Source organism: Peromyscus leucopus, chromosome 5 (genome assembly GCF_004664715.2).
Source record: "Peromyscus leucopus breed LL Stock chromosome 5, UCI_PerLeu_2.1, whole genome shotgun sequence".
Lineage (NCBI taxonomy): Eukaryota > Metazoa > Chordata > Mammalia > Rodentia > Cricetidae > Peromyscus > Peromyscus leucopus.
The window spans coordinates 113,193,551-113,216,961 of NC_051067.1; the positions used below are offsets into that span (position 1 = coordinate 113,193,551).

The 23,411-nt window shown below is 40.8% G+C and overlaps 1 protein-coding gene across 1 annotated transcript in view; it reads right to left on the reverse strand.

The window, feature by feature from the left end:
- Glg1 (golgi glycoprotein 1) overlaps positions 1-23,411 on the reverse strand; it is a 102,123-nt gene that overhangs the window by 16,874 nt on the left and 61,838 nt on the right. The window contains exons 9-16 of the mRNA XM_028891048.2: positions 17,090-17,211; positions 15,252-15,353; positions 12,603-12,756; positions 10,555-10,692; positions 6,847-6,933; positions 5,747-5,809; positions 4,439-4,552; positions 1,456-1,544 (exon numbers count right to left, since the gene is read on the reverse strand). Coding sequence (XP_028746881.1) covers positions 1,456-1,544; positions 4,439-4,552; positions 5,747-5,809; positions 6,847-6,933; positions 10,555-10,692; positions 12,603-12,756; positions 15,252-15,353; positions 17,090-17,211 — 869 coding nt within the window. The remainder of the gene's footprint in view (positions 1-1,455; positions 1,545-4,438; positions 4,553-5,746; positions 5,810-6,846; positions 6,934-10,554; positions 10,693-12,602; positions 12,757-15,251; positions 15,354-17,089; positions 17,212-23,411) is intronic.

Sequence of the window (23,411 nt, forward strand, 5' to 3'; positions counted from 1 at the left end):
CACAGAGAAACCCTGTCTTGAAAAAACAACAACAACCAAAAAAAAAAAAAAATGATATAAATTTAAAAGGGGGAAAAGAAAAATATGCCAAGATTGTTAGGACCTATAGCGCTAGAAGATATTGTATCTATACTCATATGACTTTTAATACAGTATACTATTTTACAACCTGGATCTCAGTCTTCCTGTTCAGTCTTCTGAGTTCTAAGATAAAGATGCGTGAATTAGTTACTATTAATCTCCTACTATGTCTGATTTACAAATTAAACTTTGTCATGGTACACAGGTGTAGTGAAAAGGTTACCCATACTATCTGCATCTCAAGCATTCACTGTGGCTTTGGGACATGACCCCACTGCACCTTCAGAAGCCAAGCAGAGCATTGTTTGTTAAAAACAATGTGACCACAGAAAGAACAATGCTGTTAACATTCACATACTGTGAAACATTCTCTAAAGGTACAAGAAAAACCTGTCTAAAATGGGAACCTGGTCTTGGGTCATGGAAGGGAAAATGTGTTCTAGTAATGTCCCCCTGTCCCCAGAACAACTTGTAAGATTTGGGCAGCTGCGCTGTTAAAGCCTATCAGTTTCCTCATTAAGACCTAACTCCCAAGGGAGCTGGGGTCTACTTATTCCCCAAAGCTCTACTTCAGTGAGGCTGTGATGCTTCTTTGGGAAGAAGCTGGCTCAGCAACTTCCTTCTCTCAGGACTCCCTACACCTGCTTCAATCAGACAGGTTGTCTGAACCTAGGTTTAAAAAACAAGCAAACAAACAAGGGGACTGGAGAGATGGCTTCAGCAGTTAAGAGCATTGGCTGTTTTTCCAGAGGTTCTGAGTTCAATTCCCAGCAACCACATAGTGGCTCACAACCATCTGTAATGAGATCTGGCCATACAGAGAGAGCACTGTATACATTAAAAAAAAAAAAAAAAATCAAGAATATTCCCATATTCCCAAACCTGAGTGAGGGAATCCAAACCAAACCCAGAAGGACAAACATGGTATGTGCTCACTCATAATGGGATACTAGATACAAAGCAAAGAACAATCAGACTGCAACCCACAGAGAGGCTATATAGTGGGGGGGGGGGGCGACAACGGGACGGGATGGGGGGACGGGACGGATGGACGGATGACATGGGACCCTAGGATGACTGTAGCTTTAAGTTTTGGTTTTCCTCAATTACTGGGCAAGCCTCAATGAAACATTTCACGATTAGGATAAGAATTTGTACTGTACCAAGCTGATAATAGAAAAATAAATAAATAAAAATGGAGGAAAAAAAAGAATATTCCCATACTCCAGGGGCTTTTAAGTTTGGTTACACCACAAAGAGAATGGCCCCTGGACCCAAACTGCCAGACTGCGGGACGCTGCCTCATATCCTACATCTTCATCAGAGGCTGAGGGAGACTTTGAGGGCAGGACAGAGCAATTAAGAGATACATACTTCTTTTTTATGTTGGGACAAAGTTTTAACACATCCTCCTTGCAGGCCATTTTGAACTTGTAAGAGAATCGGAAATCCTTCATCTGTACCTAAAAGATGAGAAAGAAAATCAGCTCTGTGGCAATGAACAGCAATGGGTAACATTTTAGCCATACAGCTTCCAGAAGCCTGATCACAGGATCAACTAACTCAGTTCACAGAGTGCTTCGTGAGCATGCACAATGCTCTGGGATTTATTTCACATAAAAACCTGGTGTGATAGTACATGCCTATAATACCAGCACTTGGGAGAGATACACAGCACAGGAAGATTAGAGGTTAAAGGTCATCCTTGGCTACACAGCAAGTTTGAGGCCAGACTGTTCATAAGAACTTTTGCAATCTGCTGAGATCTCAAGATTCTCCCTGTGGGCACACTGGTCTTCCTGTCCTTCACATCACACGCATCTGAGCTCACTATGCCAAAGGCGTTCCTCTGGCTGATATTCACATAGTTTATACTGCCATTTCCTTCAGGGTTCTATTTTTAGTTCTTTTTCTTAATATCTCCTCTTGCAGTCCGTTCATTCCCCAATCCCTGCCCTGGTTTTGTTTTTCTTCCTTGAACCACCCCAGATTGTGTAGCCATGATATACATCATACCTGTTCTGGCATCTTTCTTTACTAGAGTCTAGATTCCAGCATGGCAAGAGAGTCCATTAACATCATGGAAGGCACTTTACCTTCTTGTTATTGCAAAGAGTATGGTCCATAATGGAATCGAATTGAAGACCCTGACATTAATCCATGCACATATGAACACCTGGTTTTTGACAAAGGAGCCAAAACTATACAATGGAAAAAAAGTATCTTCAACAAATGGTGCTGGCATAACTGGATGTCAATATGTAAAAGATTACTAATAGATGCATATCTGTCACCATGCACAAACTCAAGTCCAAGTGGATCAAAGACCTGAACATAAATCCAGCTACACTAAACTTAATAGAAAAGAAAGTAGGAAGCACTCTTGAACGCATTGGCACCGGAAACATTTCCTAAATAAAACCAACAGCACAGACCCTGAGCACAACAATTAATAAATGGGACCTCTCGAAACTGAGAAGGTTTTGTAGGGCAAAAGACACAGTCAATAAGACAAAAAGACAGCCAACAGAATGAGAAAAGATCTTCACCAACCCCACATCTGACACAGGATTGATCTCCACAGTATATAAAGAACTCAAGAAACTAGACATCAAAATACTGAACAGTCCAATTAAAAAATGGGCTAAAGAGCTAAACAGAGAAATCACAAAACAAGAATCACAAATGGCTGAAAGACATTTAAAGAAATGCTCAACATCCTTAATCATCAGAGAAATGCAAATCAAAACGACTCTGAGATACCACCTTACACCTGTCAGAATGGCTACGATCAAAAACACCAATGACAGTCAATGTTGGAGAGGATGTGGAGCAAAGGGAACACTCCTCCACTGTTGGTGGGAATGCAAACTTGTACAACCACTGTGGAAATCAGTATGGCGGTTTCTCAGAAAATTAGGAATCGAACTACCTCAAGACCCAGCCATCCCACTCTTGGGCATACACCCAAGGAATGCTGATTCATACCATAAAGATACATGTTCAGCTATGTTCATAGCAGCACTATTTGTAATAGCCAGAATGTGGAAGCAACCTAGATGCCCGTCAACGGAAGAATGAAAGGATGAAAAAAATGTGGTACATATACACAATGGAGTACTACTCAGCAGAGAAAAACAATGAAAGCATGAAATTTGCAGGCAAATGGATGGAACTAGAAAAAAAATCATCCTGAGTGAGGTAACCCAAACCCAGAAAGACAGTCATGGTATGTACTCACTCATAAGTAGATTCTAGATATAAAATAAAGAACAATCAGACCACAACCCATAGAACCATGGAGGCTATATATATAGCATGGAGGTCCCTAGGACGACTATGGCTTATAAAAAATTTCGGTTTTACTCAATTATTGAAAAAAAAAATAGCCAAAACGAATGGAAACACATGAACTATGAACCAAAGGCTGAGGGGCCCAGCTGGATCAGGCCCTCTGAATAGGTGAGACAGTTGATTGGCTTGATCAGTTTGGGAGGCAACTAGGCAGGGAGACTGAGTCCTGTGCTCATTGCATGAGTTGGCTGTTTGAAAGCTGGAGCTTATGCAGGGACACTTGGCTCAGTCTGGGAGGAGGGGACTGGACCTGCCTGGACTGAGTCTACCAGGTTGATTGCAGTCCTCGGGGGAGGCTTTGCCCTGGAGGAGGTGGGAATGGGGGGTGGCCTGAGGGTAAGGGGAGGGGATGGGAGGGGGGAGAACAGGGGAACCCGTGGCTGCTATGTAGAACTGAATGGTATTGTAAAATAAAATAAAAGGAAAAAAAAAAAAAAAGGGGGGGGGTATGGTCCAGCCATGATATTCAAATGGTACATCTGAGTTATAAGATTTAAATAAAAAGTGTGTGGGGGGGGATTTACTTGTAGGGATTTAGTTCAGTGGAAAACTGCTTGTAAGGCGAGGCCCCAAGTTCAATCTCCAGCACATAATGGGGAAAGAAATAAAGAGAAGAGAGGAACACAGTGGAGCAAAGAGAAGACTCAGGGTCCAGTGTATTGATGAACATCTAGGCTAGTACATTAACAGTTACACAAAACAACAGATTCCAGTGATAGTGAGTATTACTTCATGTGAGCATTAACCAGAGCAGGGGTTGCCTGCTCACTTGTCTCTATCCCCTCTACAATGAATGCTCTCTAGGATTACATCTCATTTGTCACTGAATGCTAAGGAGCTGAGAAGAGTGCCTGGCCAGAGTAGAGAAAGTCACATTTATTGAGAGAAGTTCCAAATAGGGCATGTAATTGGAAATAATGAGAAAAGCAGAACTGCTTGGTTGTTCCAAAGCAGGAAGATATTCAGTAATGACCCCAGCAGCCAAGACAGGAAATCGACTGACCAGCTGGAAATGAGTGACTCCAATGGCACACTTCTCATTCATGTCCTTCTGGTGTTTGTTCTGTATCAGACACTCCATCAGGTCCCCAGAATCTATCTGGTTGTCTGCCACATCCTGAGGAAGACAACAGTACACATTTACAGTTTATTTGTAATAATTAGCAATACAATTTATAGTGCTATCCAGGGAAAATGTAAGTAGGAGTGACTCTAGAAGCCGTCAAAAAAAGAGATACATCATAAATTCTTCAAAATAAGCCCAAGAAACCAGGAAAGATAAAAATTCATTAGAAAGTACATGAAGAAAGAACATCTACTGTGAGGACTATTACTTATTTCTTTCTATGACACCAGCAGCAACTTTGGGATTAATACCTAGCTGTCAGATCTTAAGGGTTACTAAATGTTACTTCACTCCTACAATTTGGGTAGAAAGGGAGTAAGAAATAAAGTAAAGGCCTGGCGGTGGTGTCGCATGCCTTTAATCCCAGCTCTCAGGAGGCAGAGGCAGGCCGGTCTCTGTGAGTTCGAGGCCAGCCTGGTCTACAGAGTGAGATCCAGGACAGGCATCAAAACTACACAGAGAAACTCTGTCTCGAAAAGTCACTTGGCATTTTAAGGTGTAATGGAGACATTTAGAAGGGGAAACTACTACCATTGCTAACAATTCCTGAGAAGCAACTCAGCCACACCCTGGAGTTTCTCTTTTGTATCTTTTCTTTTTATAATTTTTATTAAAAAAAAAAACAAAAAACTTTTTTTTTTTTCCAGAGCTGAGGACCGAACCCAGGGCCTTGAGCTTGCTAGGCAAGCACTCTACCACTGAGCTAAATCCCCAACCCCTTAAAAAAATTTTTAACAAGTTTTTTTTTTTTTTTTTTAAAAGATTTATTTAATGTACAAATGCTCTATCTGCATGTATACCTTTACACCAGAAGAGGGCATCATATCCCACTATAGATGTGGTTGCTGGGAATTGAACTCAGGACCTCTGGAAGAGCAGCATCCAATGCTCTTAACCTCCTAGCCATCTCTCCTGTATCTTTTCTTATAATGTCACTTCACCCACTGCTGCTAGCCACACACGCTCATCTGCAGAGTGCTACTAATTGCTGGGATCGAGCTCTAGAATCATCAGGGTTCCCCAAGCTGTTGGCTCCTCCCTCAATCTTGTTTACAGTTACAACTTTTATTTGCTAAGTTTGTAATAGTGTATGCTGAAGACAGAGGTGCACCCCACAACCTTGAGCCCAAAGTCCCATTGAATTTGGTTCTCTTAGTAGCCCATGTTCCTCCAGACATCACTTACATGGCAAAAGTTCTGAATTATAGGCTCACAGGCTCTCATCAGCAAAGCTTCTATTTGGATATCCTGTAGAAGATGAAATAGATTAATCACTCTGCTTCACAAAAGCCAAGCATGAGGAGGAGAAAAGGTGTGTGTGTGTGTGTGTGTGTGTGTGTGTGTGTGTGTGTGTGTTTTCCCTCTATCTCCTCTAACTATGTAGCCCTAGCTAGAACTCACAGAGATCCGCCTGCCAGTGTCTCCTGAGTGCTGGCATTAAAGGTTTGTACCACTACATCTGGCAGGCAGATCCTTTTAGCAAGTTGAACAAATAAAGAGGCAGAACTAAGAAAAGGGAGATGATGTGCCAAGTGGTGGCGGCACACACCTTTAATCCCAGCACTCAGAAGGCAGAGGCAGGTGGGTCTCTGAGTTCGAGGCCAGCCTGGTCTAAAGAGGGATTTTCAGGATGGCCAGGGCTACACAGAGAAATCTTGACTCAGAAATAGAAAAGAACAAAAACAAAAAGAAAGGGGAGATGAAATATTTGGCTATAATATTAGAGCATGCAAATTCTTTGGAGTTTTTATTATCTCTTGTTCTTCTGAACATTACTGTCTACACTTATGAGGCTTTTAAATCTCATGTTTTATATTTCAGTAGGTTTCAGTGTACAACAGAGATAAACTCATGTATTCAATCTTTCATTTATAACTACAAGTCCCAGGACTTTATTAAGCACACAAATAGCACCAAATGACCTCACTAAATGAGCTTTAGGAATAAGAGACTATCACTGCTTACACTGCTTTTAAATGTGATTCATAGACTTGCAGTACAGAAGCCATCTTTTCTCAAGTGAGAAGTAAGAAAAGGTCTAATAACTGATAACTGTGAAGAAGAACCACACAGCTAACCGTGTAGATATCTTTTCTGGAACTGTATTAGAGGGGGTCAGGACTCAGTACAAGGTACTTCTTTATAAAGTCAACAGGGAAAGACTGTTAAGGTTCTTTTGACTGACAGAGCATCTGCACTCTCAAGAGCACACAAACAAAAGAGCTAAGCAATAATGGCCAGGCTGCTGGCAGCACCTCTCCTCCAGGGAGCTACTTATTACTTACCTCAGATTCTAACTCGGTGAGGTTGCCCACTATGTCTCTGCATTCCACAGCTAAGTCATCAAGATGGTCCTGGAGGCACTCAAGCTCCTGAACATAAAAAGGCAAGCCCGTGGTGTTTAGTCATGTAAGCAAATAAGAGAAGGTGGGACACTGTGCATGCCTCCTTTGTACTGTCTCCCTTTTAAAACCACCTCACTAAACAACACAAAAGCTTTACCTGATTAAAATAAGATGTAACATGTTACTTCATGTAACAAGGTGGTTGAGAGGGCCAAGTAGCACACTAAGCCATGCAAATTCAGAAGGCCAAACTTATAAGTCCAACAGGAACTACCCAGGTATCTCAAACCATAACACTCAGCCTGTAAACTATAGAAGGCTATTTTTTTTTTTCCTTTCCTTTTTTTTTTTTTTTTGGTTTTTCGAGACAGGGTTTCTCTGTGTAGCTTTGCACCTTTCCTGGAACTCACTCTGTAGTCCAGGCTGGCCTCGAACTCACAGAGATCCGCCTGCCTCTGCCTCCCGAGTGCTGGGATTAAAGGTGTGTGCCACCACCGCCTGGCATAAAGTAGGCTACTTTAAAAAATTATTTTATGTGCAAAAGTGTCTTGCCTGCATGTATGTCTGTGTGCCACTTGTATGCCTTTGGGCAGCAGAGGCCAGAAGAGGGAATCAGATTCCTCAGAACTAGAGGTACTAGAGAGAGTTGTGAGCTACCACATGGGTGCTGGAAACTGAGTCCACGTCCTCTGGAAGAAGACAATCCAGTGCTCTTAACCGATGAGCTACTTCTCCAGACCCTTTAACCACATACTATTATTACTTAAGGGTATTTGTTTGGGCTTTAGACACTGGCTGACGCTGCCTTGTATCTAGCCTTACTATTTATTCACTATTTCTTTCAGCTGCTTAGAACTTTAAGCACAGGACCTGGCCACTCTCCTAAAGCTACCAAAAGCTACTTCTCAGCAGAGTGCTCTGTTATGAGCAAAGGTTCACCAAACTGACCACTCTGTAGAAGTCTCTGTTTTAGACTTAGAATAGGAAGAAAGAGAGAAGGACTGGAGGAATTACAACAGCCAGAACTGAGGAGGAAAATGCACCAAACTTCTGCAAGTAAGACAAACAGATAACAAGAAAAATCTTATCCATGGAATCCATTCTTAGGTTTAGTCTCACAGCCATGTGCCACAATGTAGTTGGAGTTTCTGAAGATTTACCTTATAGAGCGGTGTGAAGAAAACCTTTTTTGGGATTCTATAGCAACACATTTTTGTTGTTGTTGTTCTATTAGACAGAGGCATCTAAACTATAGGCATTTTCTAGTCATAAACCCAACAGAATTAGAGCAGGCCCAGGAAACAAGTGATGAAAATGACATTCTTACAGCCAATAGTCTTGGTAAATAATTACGGTGTTTCTTAAAATGTCCAACTCCAAAACATGACAATTTTTTGGTGTATTTCTGTGTGTGACCCAGTAAGTAATTAGGGTTGCTAACAGGGGCATAGGTAAGGACTTATTTACAGAAGTATTGGCAAAATATGAGTGTCTATACTACATGTAAGCCCCTGGCGCACAAGTGGCCAGGCTCTTCCTACAGAACACTCTAAAGGCCACAACAGCGTCCCTTGAGAAGCAGGTAACCAAGCTCCACCTACAGAGTAGAACACCTACAGAAAGCCTGCCTCCAGCTTAGGTCTTTGCTGCTCTACTCCTGAGCAGAGGCAGCCAACCTCCCAATAAATCTCTTGTGTGAGGTTTGGTATGCGGTGTCTTTGTGGCATCCCTTGGATTCTGAATGCCAGGACACCTTTCCTCTCCGAGCTATAACACTTAGACTGCTGAAGAAAATTCCATAGCTAGGTGTAGTGGCGCACATTTTAATTTCAGCACTCAGGTAAGCAGAGGCAGACAGATCTCTATGATTATGAGGCCAGCCAGGTCTATGTAGCAAGTTCCAGACCACCCAGGGCTACATAATGAGACCGTACCTCAAAAAGTTAAATAAAAAATTAAATTTTTTCTCTCCACAGCCATTAATTGCCTATAATTGTCAGGAAAGAGTAGAAAATTGTATCCTCTCCCCACAACATATATGTGTAGGCATCATGTGCAAGTGTTGGTATTGTGTGCACATGCACAGGGGACCAGAGGTCAACTTTGGGTGTTATTCCTTAGTAACTATCTGGACTGTTTGTGAGGCGTCTCTCATTGGGATGTGGGGACTTGACAATTTGGTTAGGTTGGTTTCACAGTTGGATCCAGGTACCTGCCTCTTTCTGCTTCCCCAGTGCTGGGGATTATAAACATGAGCCACCTCACCTGGCTCTTTCACTTGGGTGTGAGGATCAAACCCATGCTTGTAAAATAAGCACTTTACCAGCTAGACTATCTGTCTAGTCCTTGTTTGAAACAAAGTCTCATGCAGCTCAGCCTGGTTCCAAATTCTCTATGTAGCCAAAGACTATCTTTTCGTTGTTGTTTTTGTTTTTTGAGACAGGATCTCACTCTGTAGACCAGGCTGGCCTCAAACTCACAGAGACCCACCTGCCTTTGCCTCTTGGGTGCTGGAATTAAAGGAGTGAGTCATGCCTGGCTGCCAAAGCTATCTTTGAACTGATGTCTTGTTTCCACCACCAAACTGCTCTGAGATTAAGAGCATGTGCTACCATTTCTAGCTATGTGTGACTTTCAACTAAGTGGAAAAATACTACATTTCCATGCATCTTGTAGGACTGTGCTACAGCAAGCACACTATTTATTGGTGCATTCCAGAACTTTTTTTTTTTGGTTTTTCGAGACAGGGTTTCTCTGTGTAGCTTTGCGCCTTTCCTGGATCTTGCTCTGTAGACCAGGCTGGCCTGGAACTCACAGAGATCCGCCTGGCTCTGCCTCCCGAGTGCTGGGATTAAAGGTGTGTGCCACCACCGCCTGGCCCCAGAACTTTTATTTATTTCTACACATACACATACCACAAAATACTCTGGCAATCACAAAAGGATTTAATGTAGCATATAATGTTAGAAAGTAAATTTAAAAAATAGAAAATAAAATGAGGAAAGAAAAGAAAAATATGTTAAGGAAAATGGAATGCCTAGCACAAAAAATGCCTACCACAAAATCTTACATACGTGTCAGAGCAGGACATACTCTGGCTCTAAGATTTCTTTCTTTCTCAAAATTTTAAAATTTCTTTTAGTTTAAATACATAAGTGTTTTTCCTGAATGTATGTATGTATGTGCACCATGTGCATGCCTGGGCCTGAGAAGGTCAGAAGAAGGCATTATATTTTCTGGAACTGGAGTTACAGATGGTTGTGAGCTGCCATGTGGGTCCTAGGAACTGGGTCCTCTGCAAGAATAACAAGTGCTCTTGACCTCTGAGCCATCTCCCCAGTCCCCTTGGCTCCAAACATTACACAAAGAGGGAAAATAATCAACTCTAATAATAAAGAAACCATAACATTAAAACATATGAAAAGTATAACTATTCTTACATAAAAGCAAAAAACGAAAACAAACAAACAAAAACCTCTGGTGGGTTTCTTCTAGAAAGAACACTGAAAATACAAAAAAAAAAAAAAAAAAAAAAAAAAAAAAAAATCACACCAGCAAATACTGAGATGGACTCCATGGGTATTTTACATTAAATATGAGTCACTAACATTATGATTAGAGAAAGCAAATGGCAGCTCTGTCACCAACCTGCCCAGTCTCTGTTTTCTCACTACACCATTTCCCAAGATCTATCAGGCATTTATCCTGGAGGGCAGGATCCAGTTTAACATCCATGGCACGCTGGTGTAGGATCCTTTGTACTTCAGCCCGGCATTCTCGTGAAAGCTACATGAGAAAGAAATGAGCAAAAGACTTTAAAGGTAACAAAAATAAATACATCAAGTCCCTAGGCAGAACAAATCTCTTATCAGCCAACTAATAACTAGCCCTGGAGTTTACTCCCCAAACTTTATACCAAATTAGCTTTTCTAGGATAAGAATTAAATACTTTAGGGAACTGTTGAAGTTGAAATTTCTCCAAGCAGGAATACAGTCAGCATTTTCCATTAGAGATATATATGATGTCCCTTTCTGAGAGTATCCCAAAGGAAAAAAAAAAGTGAACCAGATCCTGCTTTGTTTAGTAACATTATCTTGCTACTCCATGAGTATGGTAATATATTAGATCTGACTGGGGCAAGATTTACACATACATGCTGCATGCAGGCGATGACAGAACATTGATTACACAGCCAGGGCTATATGTCATGGGCAAATTATATAGAATGAGCCAAGGGTGAAATAGGTGAACACCACACCAGTGGATGCCCAGAACAAACACATACCTGAGGCAGGGACACAGACCTAATTCCTTAATGGGTATGGGGTTTCATTTTACTTTTTAAAAAATGACATCTATTTATTTATTTACTTATTTGTGCCTGTGTGTATAGTAGTTGTCCAAGTGCCATGACCTATGTGTGGATCAGAAGACAACTTACAGGAGTGGGTTATGGAGGTTGAACTCAGCATAAAGCTCGGCAACAAGCACATTTACCCACTGAGTCAGGCTCAAGGAGTTCCCTTTTCAGAGTCACAGAATAAATATTCTGACAATATTTATACAATACGTGAATGTACCAAATACCATTGATTTTTTTTCCATTAAAGGGCTAATTTTATGTTCTGTGAATTTCAGTTCAATTCTGTAACAAGTATTTTTTTAAAGCTCGCACAAGGGGTTTGGTGAGACGGTTCAGTGGGTAAAGGCACGTCTGCTGAGCCTGATGATCCCTGGGACTCCTATGGTGGAAGAAGAAATAAACATTTCCAAGTTGTTTTCTGGCTTCTACATGCATACCATGACAAGTGTCTCTGTGTATGTGAACACAAAATAAAAATGTAATAAAAAAAATCTAAAAAGTTAGCACAAGGGATTCTACTCTTTCTTTACAAGAGAAAGAACCCCTACTGTTATGACTAACCAGATACCAGGATATGGGAGCATCTGTAGTTAATGAGAAATACTATGTTTTCTGATATGACAGAATAAAAACTGGGCCAGGATTTTAGCAACTGAAATATGACACTTTCTAATTGTATCTCCTGGTTCTGAATCCTAGACAGTTAGACTAGGCTCAAAAGAGGTATCTGTACTCAGGTACGTACAGGTACGTAACGTAATAACAAGGCTACAATCTGTAACATATGCAGAAATGACATTCAATAGGGTCTCAGAATGAGAGCAAGCAGCATGTCTGTGTGGCACCAGATGACAGCTAAGCTCACACAAATATCTCACCAAAGGGTGGCAACTGGGGCAGGGAATTGCCAAGAAGCTGGTATTGAAGTTTCTGCTCCAACTAGTACATTGACAGAGAGATCTCGTTAATATAAAGCACTTGTGTTTGGCTGTAAAAGGCACAAGGCTAAAGGATCATTTGTATCCTGGCTAAAAGCTTCTAATGGATCTTTAAGACTAAATAAAGTTAGAACAGCAGAATTTAATTGTCCATTTGTGATTCGTAATTTTGAAATTTAGAGAGAAAACCCGGAAATGCTTCTCCATATACTTTGTTTAAAACAAAAAACAAAACCAACAACACACAGGAAAGAAGCTGGTGGACAACTGTACCAGCAGGGATACTCACTGAATGATTATGTTTCTAGTGGTAAACACCCTCCCATCCCACCACATACACCAGAACAGGAAGAAAACAAACGGCATTAAGAAGAAACCAAGGGTGACAGCATACCCTCCTTCCTTGCTCTTCTGTACGGTAGGCGTGCCTATATAAACAAGAAAACACAGCTCCAGGAGGCATGAGTTCACTGGTCTCATTCCAACCATGGGTATGGCAAAGGCGAGAAGCATCTCCTTGGCATTTTCGGTATAAAACAGGGTCCAACCTATAAGGTTAAGAGTGAAAGGAGAAGCATTCCTTTCCATATTTTCCTTCTCAGACATGCTAAAAGTTTTGGTGTCTCCCCAACCCCCTTTCAGACAAGGTCCCATAGAACTCAGGCTGGCTTTGAAGGATGAACTCTTGGTAACACAGATTACAGGCATAAGCAGCCACACACCACTCTAAATGCCACTCACAATGACACAACAGTCAACTTACAGAAACTTGTTAACTTTCATACAGAAGACATCTAGTCTCCCTCAAAGATGTCATTCTAGCACTGTACGGTACTTAGTATTACTAACTGTAAGACTCAGAAGGCCAGGCAGCAGGGTAGAGCTAGGTTTGTCGTTAGCCTAGGCAATCTTTCACTAAGTACTTTTTCCTAGCATGAATGCAGTGCAACCTTATCTGATGCACTAGTTTCAACAAGACCAGGAAATGACAGGAAAAACAGTCTTCTACTCAGAACACTCAACAACAAAAATGTTCTCTTCATCCTCTTATGGAAGATAAAGTAGTGGTTTTTTTAATTTGCCTGAAAATTGCTTATCAAATTATAAAACATTTAACTTTGAATCAACTAAGGTTTTTTTCCCTCAAATCAGACCAAGGGATACCTGATTGTTCACATTCTATTGTCAACTGTAGGAGGGCCTATTTAATGGCAGGAGAGAGGCTAGTATTAAGCTTTTAAGAGATTATGAGGGTTGGGGATTTAGCTCAGTGGCAGAGCGCTTGCCTAGCAAGCACAAGGCCCTGGGTTCCGTCCTCAGCTAAGAAAGAAGAAAGAAGAAAGAAGAAGGGAGAAGAAGAAAAGAGATTATGAAGCAAGAAGAAGAAGAAAGAAGAAAGAAGGAAGAAGAAGAAGAAGAAGAAGAAGAAGAAGAAGAAGAAGAAGAAGAAGAAGAAGAAGAAGAAAAGAGATTATGAAGCAAGAAAGAAGAAAGAAAAAAAAAAAGAAAGAAGAAAGAAGGAAGAAGAGAGATTATGAAGCAAGAAAGAAGAAAGAAGAAAGAAGAAGAAAGAAGGAAGAAGGAAGAAGGAAGAAGGAAGAAGAAGAAGAAAGAAGAAAGAAGAAAGAAGGAAGAAGAAAGAAGAAGAAGAAAAGAGATTATGAAGCACATTTTTGATCCTAGGAGAAAGAGTTGAGGAGGAGAAATCACTGTCTTGATTAGGGAGACATGCTGTAAACTCAAGTTATTTCAGTTCAGATGGCTTGAGGAAGCTTGGGAAAGCTATCATCCAGTTTCCTTTGATCCTTTCCAAACCCGTCTGTTTATCTGAAACAGGGTCTTGCTATGCAGTCAAGGGCAGTCTTGAACTTGCAATATTTTTGCTTCAGTCTCCATTATATAAATGTGCACTCATGTGCCACAATGCCTGGCCTTCCAGACTAATCTATAAAAACACATCAAACCTCAAGTAACCTTTTCCATTGACACATGTGAACAATATTAATAAATTAATCATCAAGAAAGAGTAAAGATGGGCTGGAGAGATGGCTCAGAGGCTAAGAGCACTGACTGCTCTTCCAGAGGTCCTGAGTTCAAGTCCCAGCAACCACATGATGGCTCACAACCATCTGTAATGAGATCTGGCACCCACTTCTGCATACATAATAAATAAATAAATAAACAAATAGAAAGAGTAAAGATTTAAGCAAGTTAAACAGGAAGCAGCTGATTATGGAAGGCAGAAGCAGCAGTAAAATCCAGTGTCAGCAGCACTGGAGAAGGAAAGAAAATAGCACCGAGAGAAGAGGTGAACACAGCCAAAAAAACTACAGTGATGCTGACTACGTGTAAGAGAGCCCTCATCCTCTCTTTTTATTTTGCTAACAGGATGAGAGAGGGATTATAAAACTGTCCTTTATGCAGTTATCTTTTTAGAATCAAAGCTGAAGATGCTCTTGCTGTCTGCACAGGTACTAGGACTCCCTCACAATAGATATCTGTGGTATTAGAAATGATTTGAGTCCAACTTCCAAAGTAGTGGCAAAAAGGGATGCTTGGCATCCCTATAGACTGGCAGTGGGCTGACTCTGCTTTTAGACACTGCTCTAGAAGTAGTAAGAATAGGTTTTCTGGGGGTTGGAGATAGTTAGCTATCCCAGAATTTGAAAAGAATTTGTTAACTTGTTACTGATTATCATAAAATATAAAAGTGGGGTCTGGGGACACAGCTTAGTAGAGGAGTGTATACTCTATAAGTATGAAGCCCTGGGTTTAAAAACACATGTGGGCTGGTGAGATGGTTCCATGGTTAAAGCACTTTATGGTGCAAGCCTGGTGACCATAATTTGATCCTCAGAGCCTATGCAAGAGTGGAGGGCAAGGAACTGACTCCATCAAGCTGTCCTCTGGCTCCCACACATTATGCATAGGTACACACTGATAAACTATTAAATTCTTCCCACATGAAAACCCATCCATCTGATACTGACCACACAAGGAGACAGAATGAGGCCATGCCGTCTACTGGTTTTAAAATACTCACTTCCAATCCCGAGAGATAAAATACTGCAGCTCTAAGAGACGGTGTTCACAGTCTTCCACCATTTTCTCTGTGTATAAGTGTTCCATCAGACATGAAAGAATCCTGGTCAAAACAGAAGTGAAATTGTAATGAAAGAAACATTCCGATGACAGGCTCTAACACTTATTTTAATACAGTATTTCCCTAGGGTGATATGATTTATTTTTCTGAGAAGCACACAAATTAGCTGAATTTGACAGTAATTATTTCTTCTACCAGCTTTAAGTGATTTTGCACTTCCAATTCTGCATACGTAAGATCTGTGTAGCAGCTTTCTTTTTAATCATTTACTGTGAAAACTTTACAATATATACATGAGTAGAAAATAGTATACAGACTACTTTCCCTCCCCAGGGCTTTTGTGAACCTATAACCAAATTTGTTTTAACTCAGTCTCTTGCTAATAATTGAAGCAATTCTCAGTAAATACTTCAGTCTATTTCTCTAAAATTTGAGATTATCATATCCACAGCAACAAGAAAAAGGTAAATCCTTCATATAAAATAAAATCCTGTTGTGTCCCCTCAAATATTTTCAACTCTCTCACGTCTTTTTAAATGTTTGTTCAAATCAAGACCTAGCAAAGTGCTACATATTGTACTTAATCAAAGTGTTGGGGATGGAGAGATGTGTTAGTGTTTAAGAGCACTGATTACTCCTCAACAGGACTCAGCTCAATTCCCAGCACCCCCATAACTCCTCTGGTTCCAGGGAATCTGACGCCCCATTCTGGCCACTGTTGTGTGACCAGGCAAACAAGTAGCACACAGACATGTATGCTTGGAAAAAATCATACACACAAAATGCATCTCCTTCTTTTCCCTTGTCCCTTTTCTGGTTGACATAGTTATTTCACTATAAACATTCTTAGTCTAAGTACACACATCTACCTCTTTACCAACATAAAAAGCTTTAAGCAAATAGCATTTTAATTCCTTACTGCAATGTGAGCAGCAGGAGCTTTCATATAGAAGAATGATGATAAGCCTGGACTGCATTCACTTTACTGTTAGGCACTGCCAGATGCACGCTATAAAGAGTTATGTGAGCTGGCAGTGGTGGCACATGCCTTTAAGCCCAGCACTTGGGAGGCAAAGGCAGGCTTGTAATCTCTGAGCTGAAGGCCAGCCTGGTCTACAAAGTAAGTTCCAGAATAGCACAGAGAAACATTGTCTAAAAAAACTACAAAAACAAAACAAAACAAAATCAACCAACCAACCAATGAAAAAGTTATGTAAAACAGGAAATCTGTTCTTACTTGTAATCTGGTTTTAGGAACTGCTTTCACATCATATGGAATAAACAAATGAAAATCAAATATTTTAAATTAATTTCATCATTTAGTTAGCGTTCTGCTATCTTGGATAAAATGCCACTATTCAGTTTGCCTATGGCCATAGCTTCTACACATCCCATTGTGTCTTCAGTCTCAATTATGACTAGCTGCTCTCTGACGGTTTTCAAGTAGCCAATGCACAAAAGGATGAGAAGGACAGAGTGCCAGTGCGCAATGTCCCTTTATCCTGAGTGCCTCTGCATTGTAGGAGGTTACTCAGTGACGACGCAAGGCCCATATATGCCCAGATAGTGTCAGCAGTTCTGGGCTGAGATGTTTCTTCATCATGGATGAGGCCTACCAGAAGTCTCAATTTCAATATTAGCTTTAACAAAAGTCTGGTATGGGTCACTACTCAACAATATTTCAGTCAAGATGTTAAGTTACTCAAAAGTCCCTCGAGGGAACGTTCTCTGTGCTGCCAAATAAAATACAACAAAGGGCGACAAGTCAGAGAACCTACATTGGGTCTCCGGAGCGTATGTGTTTGCAGGCTGTCTGGATTACAGATTCACAAGCTTCATTTAAAGCCCGATCAATGCGGTAATCCGCACCAGGGTCAGTCTCCTGAATCAGTGTCTGAAGCTGGGTTGAAAAAAAAAAAGGTAATTTAGGAACAGAGAAGAACAATGTCATATCAGATGCTCAGTCCAGGACATCACAATACAATCTAAACAAGGTTCTACAAACGTTACTGGCCAAGTTGGAAAACTCAGATGGAACAGTTTCCAACTGTTTTCTCCACTTGCTCCAGGTTTTCTGTTGCACTCACTGTGGCAATTGCATATTTACCCGGTTGGACCCTTCACTGGGCATCTGCAACAAGTCTTTACAATATGCCATGCAGGCTCCCTCCTGCTAATCAGATTTCTCAACCTGCTGCTTAGAAGGAAGCCAGGGTTGAAAAGAGTAAAGAAAAGACAGCTCCAATTAGAGATCATTTGGCCTGGTCCTCATCAGGCTATAAATTTCACTACACCGACACTGGCACATAACAAGTATACTACGTTTTATTATTAAGGCGGAGGTGAGAGATTTGAATTAACTCACAGCTGGAATTAGAAAACAAGAACGTTCTGGGTGGGTGAGGGTGTACACTTTTGATCCCAGCACTCAGGAGGTAGATGATCTCTGAGTTCATCCAGCTTGGTCTACCGAGTGAGTTCCAGGACAGTTAGGGCTACACAGAGAAACCCTGTCTTGAAAAACAGACAGACAACAAACAAAAAACAAAAACAAAAACAACAAACAAAACAAAAATAAGAAAAGGAAACAAAGGCTGGAGAGATGGCTCAGTGGTTAAAAACACTGGCTGTTCTTCCAGAGGACCTGAGTTCAATTCCCAGCACCCACACGGCGGCTCACAACTGTCTGTAACTCCAGTTCCAAGAGATCTGACACCTTCACACCAGTGTACATAAAATAAAGTTAAATAAATAAATAAAAAAAGAAAAGAAAACAAGAATTGTTACAATTTCTTACTTTTTGCCAACTACATTTATATCTTAACACCGGCAATGGCTGTTGTAAAGCATCTGAAACTGAGGATACATTCCTTCTCATCTACTTTGCTTGGCCCATCCTTTCTTTCCAGAGTGAAGCACTGAGTAACCTGGACCAGAAGACCCAGGTTTAAGTAATGGTTCTGTTCCTGTGGAACACTAGCTTTGAGAATTGCACAAGTTCATCTGCCTCTATGTTTTCGCACTCTATTTTTTTCATATGACTATGAATGTTTTGCCTCCATGTATGTCTGCATGATCCATGCACATACAGCGCCTGTGAAGGCCAGAAGAGAGGGTCAGATCCCCTGGGACTAAAGTTACAGATGTTTTAAGGCATAATGTGGGTGCTGGGAAGTGAACTCAGATTCTCTGGAAGAACAGCATATGCTCTTAATCCCAGAGCCATCTCTTCAGCACCACAAATTTTAGTTCTTTTAACTGAAGATTTTTTGTTGTTGTCTCTTTAAGACAGGGTTTCTCTGTGTAGTTCTGATCATATTGTGACTTGATCTTTAGACCAGGTTGGCCTTAAACTCAGAGATCCACCATCCTCTGCCTCCTGAGTGCTGGGGTTAAATGTGTACACCACCACCACCACCACCACCGCTTGGGCCTTAACTGCAGATTTTAAGAAATGGCCAAGTTGCCGGGCGTTGGTGGCGCACGCTTTTAATCCCAGCACTCGGAAGGCAGAGGCAGGCGGATCTCTGTGAGTTCGAGCCAGCTGGGCTACAAGTGAGCTCAGGAAAGGCGCAAAGCTACACAGAGAAACCCTGTCTTGAAAAAAAAAAAAAAAAAAAAAAAAAAAAAAAAAAGAAATGGCCAAGTGTGGTGGTGCACATCTTTAACCGTAGCACTCAGGATGCAGAGACACGTAGACCTCTGTTGAGCTCAAGGTCAGCCTGGTTTAGAATTCCAGCACATCCAGGGATACACAGTAAAATCCTATCCCCAAACAAACAAACAAACAAACACACAGTCACACAAAAATTAATGCTCTATGAAAAAGATAAGGTAAACTGCAAAGCATTTTACAGACAGAAGATCATCATTACTACAGATGGGTGGCATATGGAAGTGAAAATCTTAAATAAGAGAAAGAAAAACAGAAAATTACAACCCTTACTGGTTTAATTTCTTTTTTCCCCCACTTAAGAATTGGACAGTTTGGGGCTGGAGAGATGGCTGAGGTTAAGAGCACTGCTCTTCTAGAGGTCCTGACTTCAATTCCCAGCACCCATATGGTGGCTCATAACCATTTATAGTGAGATTTGATGCCCTCTTCTGGCATAAAGGCATATATGCAGAGAGAGCACTCATGGACATAAAATAAATAAATCTTTAAAAAAAAAGAAAGAAAAAAACAAGAATCAGGATACTTTCTGGCTAGGTGGTGGTGGTGGTGCATGCATTTAATTCCAGCACTTGGGAGGCAGAGGCAGGTGGATCTGAGTTCAAGGCCAGCCTGGGTACAGAGCTAGTTCCAGGACAGCAAGGGATACACAGAGAAACCCTGTCTTGAAAAAGAAAAAAAAAAAAAAAAAAACTAAACCTCCCTCCGTCCCGCCCTCCAAACAAACAAACAAACAACAACAACAAAACAAAAAAGAATACAAACTGAGATAGATGCAGTGATGAACGCCTTTAAAGCCAGGCCTTGGGAGGCAGAGGCAGGAGGACCTCTTTGAGTTCAAAACTAGACTGGTAAACATAGCAAGTTCTAGGACAGCCAGGACTATATAGCGAGATCCTGCCTCAAAATAAGCAAAAACAAAACCAAAACAATATAAACTGACGTTATGATTATACATATATTCTGGCCCCTAGAAGTAAAAAAAAGCTTCAGAGAGAATTTACCTGGGGAGTAGACTGTGCTGTAGTCTTCCCTGGTGTGAGAAAGCATGGGCTGAACTCCATTAGTCATAACCCAAGACAATTTAATAGTTGGTGATCATGGTAAATTTGGAGAAGCATACACTAAGATAATAGTTATTCACATGCTTTACAGCTCAGTACTTGCTGATGACTGTTAGCAGATCATTAAATTAATCCAAGCAGAGGTGAAAAAAATTAATGGTCAATTACAGGTATTGAAGTTTGCTGTGTCAAGGAAGAAAACTTTTAAAGTGAAAAGAAATCCACCCAAATTGCTTTAAAGCACTCAGTTTAAGGATGGATAATATAGAAAACTAAGAAAGACTCTCTCCCCTTGGAGAAATGCCTTTAGTTTTTGTGGGAAAAAAAAGGCTAAAAAAAAATCTAAACAATAAAAATGAAGTGTTTCTTTCCTAAGCTAGTCTTAATGTAGTCAAAACCACATAGTTGACTACTTGTGGCTATTTCCTGGGTTTGGAAAGTAATTTTCTGGGCACAAAGGGTGATGTGGGTGGTACTTACTTATCTGTGAAGCTGAGTCACTAGTTCTTTCAACAAGCTAACGTTCAGAAAGCCTGGGGAGTGAACTACGTCCTTAAAATAAAGTGGAGTCCAGTCTATTTTCTTTTCCTAAACACTTTCCAACAGGTGCAGGCTGAGCAGAGATAGATTTTTTTTCCCTATCCTCCTTCCACAACCTTTCTAGATGAAATTAAGGATGAAAAGCAAATGCAGCAGAGCTGTCTCCTGATTCATCCTGGACTGCAGCAGCAGCAGCATATTCATCGGCGTGGAGGACACCGAGGGCAACTGCCATCAAGGAGGACTCCAGAGGAACTGTCTTCAACAACGCAGTCCACGGCAGGCTCCAGAAGCCTTCCTTCTAGCTGATTTGCTATTTTATTCTATTCTTTTCTTTCTTTTTTTTTTTTTTCAAAGCTGAGGACCGAACCTAGGGCCTTGCACTTGCTAGGCAAGCGCTCTACCACTGAGCTAAATCCCCAACCCTGATTTGCTATTTTAGAGAAGAGGCTACAGTTGTCCTTTCACCCACCATAAGATGCATAATAGAACTGCGATACTATCTACTGTGGGTCAGGGTTAACAGAAGCTAAGGTGAAATTCTACTCCATATCCAAAGCTTATATAAGCTTGTGTTTCAGACTATCAAATTTTGTTGCAAACTGAAATTCTCATTTTTACATGATTAGCTATAAAATAAAATTCAAGTAATATTTAGTTTTTAACAAAAATACCAAAAACAGAGTATAGAACGAGTTGTGGTTTTCTTTCTTTTTTTAAAAATAACTTACTTATTTTTGTGTGCATTGGTGTTTTGCCTGTACGTCTGTGTGCAGGTGTCAGATCTTGGGAGTTACAGATAGTTGTGAGCTACCATGTGGGTGCACAGAATTGAACTCGGATCCACGGAAAAAGCAGCCAGTGCTCTTAACTGCTGAGTCATCTCTCTAGTCCTGAACTGTGGTTTTCTAAAGTGACACTTAGGTTATAAAACTAAAGTGGCCGGGCAGTGGTGGCGCACGCCTTTAATCCCAGCACTCGGGAGGCAGAGCCAGGTGGATCTCTGTGAGTTCGAGGCCAACCTGGTCTACAAAGTGAGATCCAGGACAGGCACCAAAACCAAAACTACACAGAGAAACCCTGTCTCGAAAAACCAATAAATAAATAAATAAATAAGTAAGTAAGTAAGTAAATGAATGAATAAATGAATGAATGAATGAATAAGTGAATGAATAAATAAGTGAATGAATGAATGAATGAATGAATGAATAAGCTAAAGTGTCTTTCATGCTTCCTAAAGAGAGTCATTGTAGAGAGCACCACTGATGCATTTGATATTTTAAACTGCGTACAGCTTTATTATCCAATTAAAAAGCAACAAACATGAGCAAAGGTAATGAGACAAAGGCACTAAATGTATTCTGTTGACTTTATAGTATGATCTTCATTTATTGGATTGCTTATGAACAATGGATCAAGAGTCACTTTATTTTCTCCCAACCGCCTTTACATCCTTTCCTGTGAAGATTGGAGCTGGTGAAAGAAAGACTGTGGTGGTATTATGTTCCCCAAAATATTGTACACCCTGATAAACTTATCTGGGGTCAGAGAACAGAAAAGCCACTAGATACTTAGGATAGGCAGTGGTAGCACACGCCTTTAATCCTAGCATTCCAGAGGCAGAAACCCATGTGTTCAAGAATATAGCCAAGCATGGTGACTCACGCCTTTAATCCCAGAAAGTTAGCCTTTAATCCCATGGAGTGACGGTAGAAAGGAAAGATATATAAGGTGTGAGGACCAGAAACTAGAAGCATTTGGCTGGTTAAGCTTTTAGGTTTTGAGCAGCACAGTTCAGTTGAGAACCATTCAGATATGAGGACACAGAAGCTTCCAGTCTGAGGAAACAAGACCAGCTGAGAAGTTGGCCAGGTGAGGTTAACTGTGGCTTGTTCTGTCTCTCTGATCTTCCAGTGTTCAACCCAATACCTGTCCCAGGTTTGTTTTAATTAATAAAGACTCTTTAAGATTCATGCTACAAAAGACCTTTCTATTCATAGTTGCCCTGGTTAATGAATAAAGACAGTATGATTCTGAAAATGATTCAGCCTGTGACACATCTGTGAAAAAAGAAACTGCCAGAAATTTTCCATTCATGTCAGCTCTCAATTTCAACTCAATCAAACCTGTTGAGACAGGCAAGTTCTCTTCTGCTTGATTTTGCAGAAACTGATTTGCCTTTATTCTGCATTTAGTAATCTAATTTGGCAAGTTCTTTAGAAACAGAAAAATAATGCATTGTCTTTGCCCAACTCCAGAGCTGTTTTTTATTGATTATGAATTCAAGCTTTGTTGTGTAGCATCTTCTACATCCTTATTAAAACCTGCCCATAGGAACAATATTTTTGTCTATCGTTAGTATCTGTGATGTCAGAAGTAATCTAGAGACACTGCCTGTTAGGTAAAAGTTCCTTGGCTGATAAAATGTGACAGCTGTTCTGGCTAGTTTTATATCAACTTGACACATGCTAGAGTCATTTGAGAGAAGGATTCTCAGCTGAGAAAATGTCTCTATAACATCAAGCTGTATGCAAACCTGTAGGGCATTTTCTTAATTAGTGATTGATGTGGGAGGGCCAGGCCATTGTGGGTGGTGCCACCTCTAGGGAGGTGGTCCTGGGATCTATAAAAAGGTAGGCTGAGCAAGCCACAAGGGGCAAGTCAGTCAGCAGCACCCCTCCATGGCCTCTGCATTAGCTCCTGCTCCAGGATCCTGCCCTGTTTGAGTTCCTGCCTTGGCTTCACTCAATGATGAACTATGATGTGAAAGAGTAAGTATTTAAAATTAACCCTTTTCTCCCCAAGTTGCTTTTGGTTAAGGTG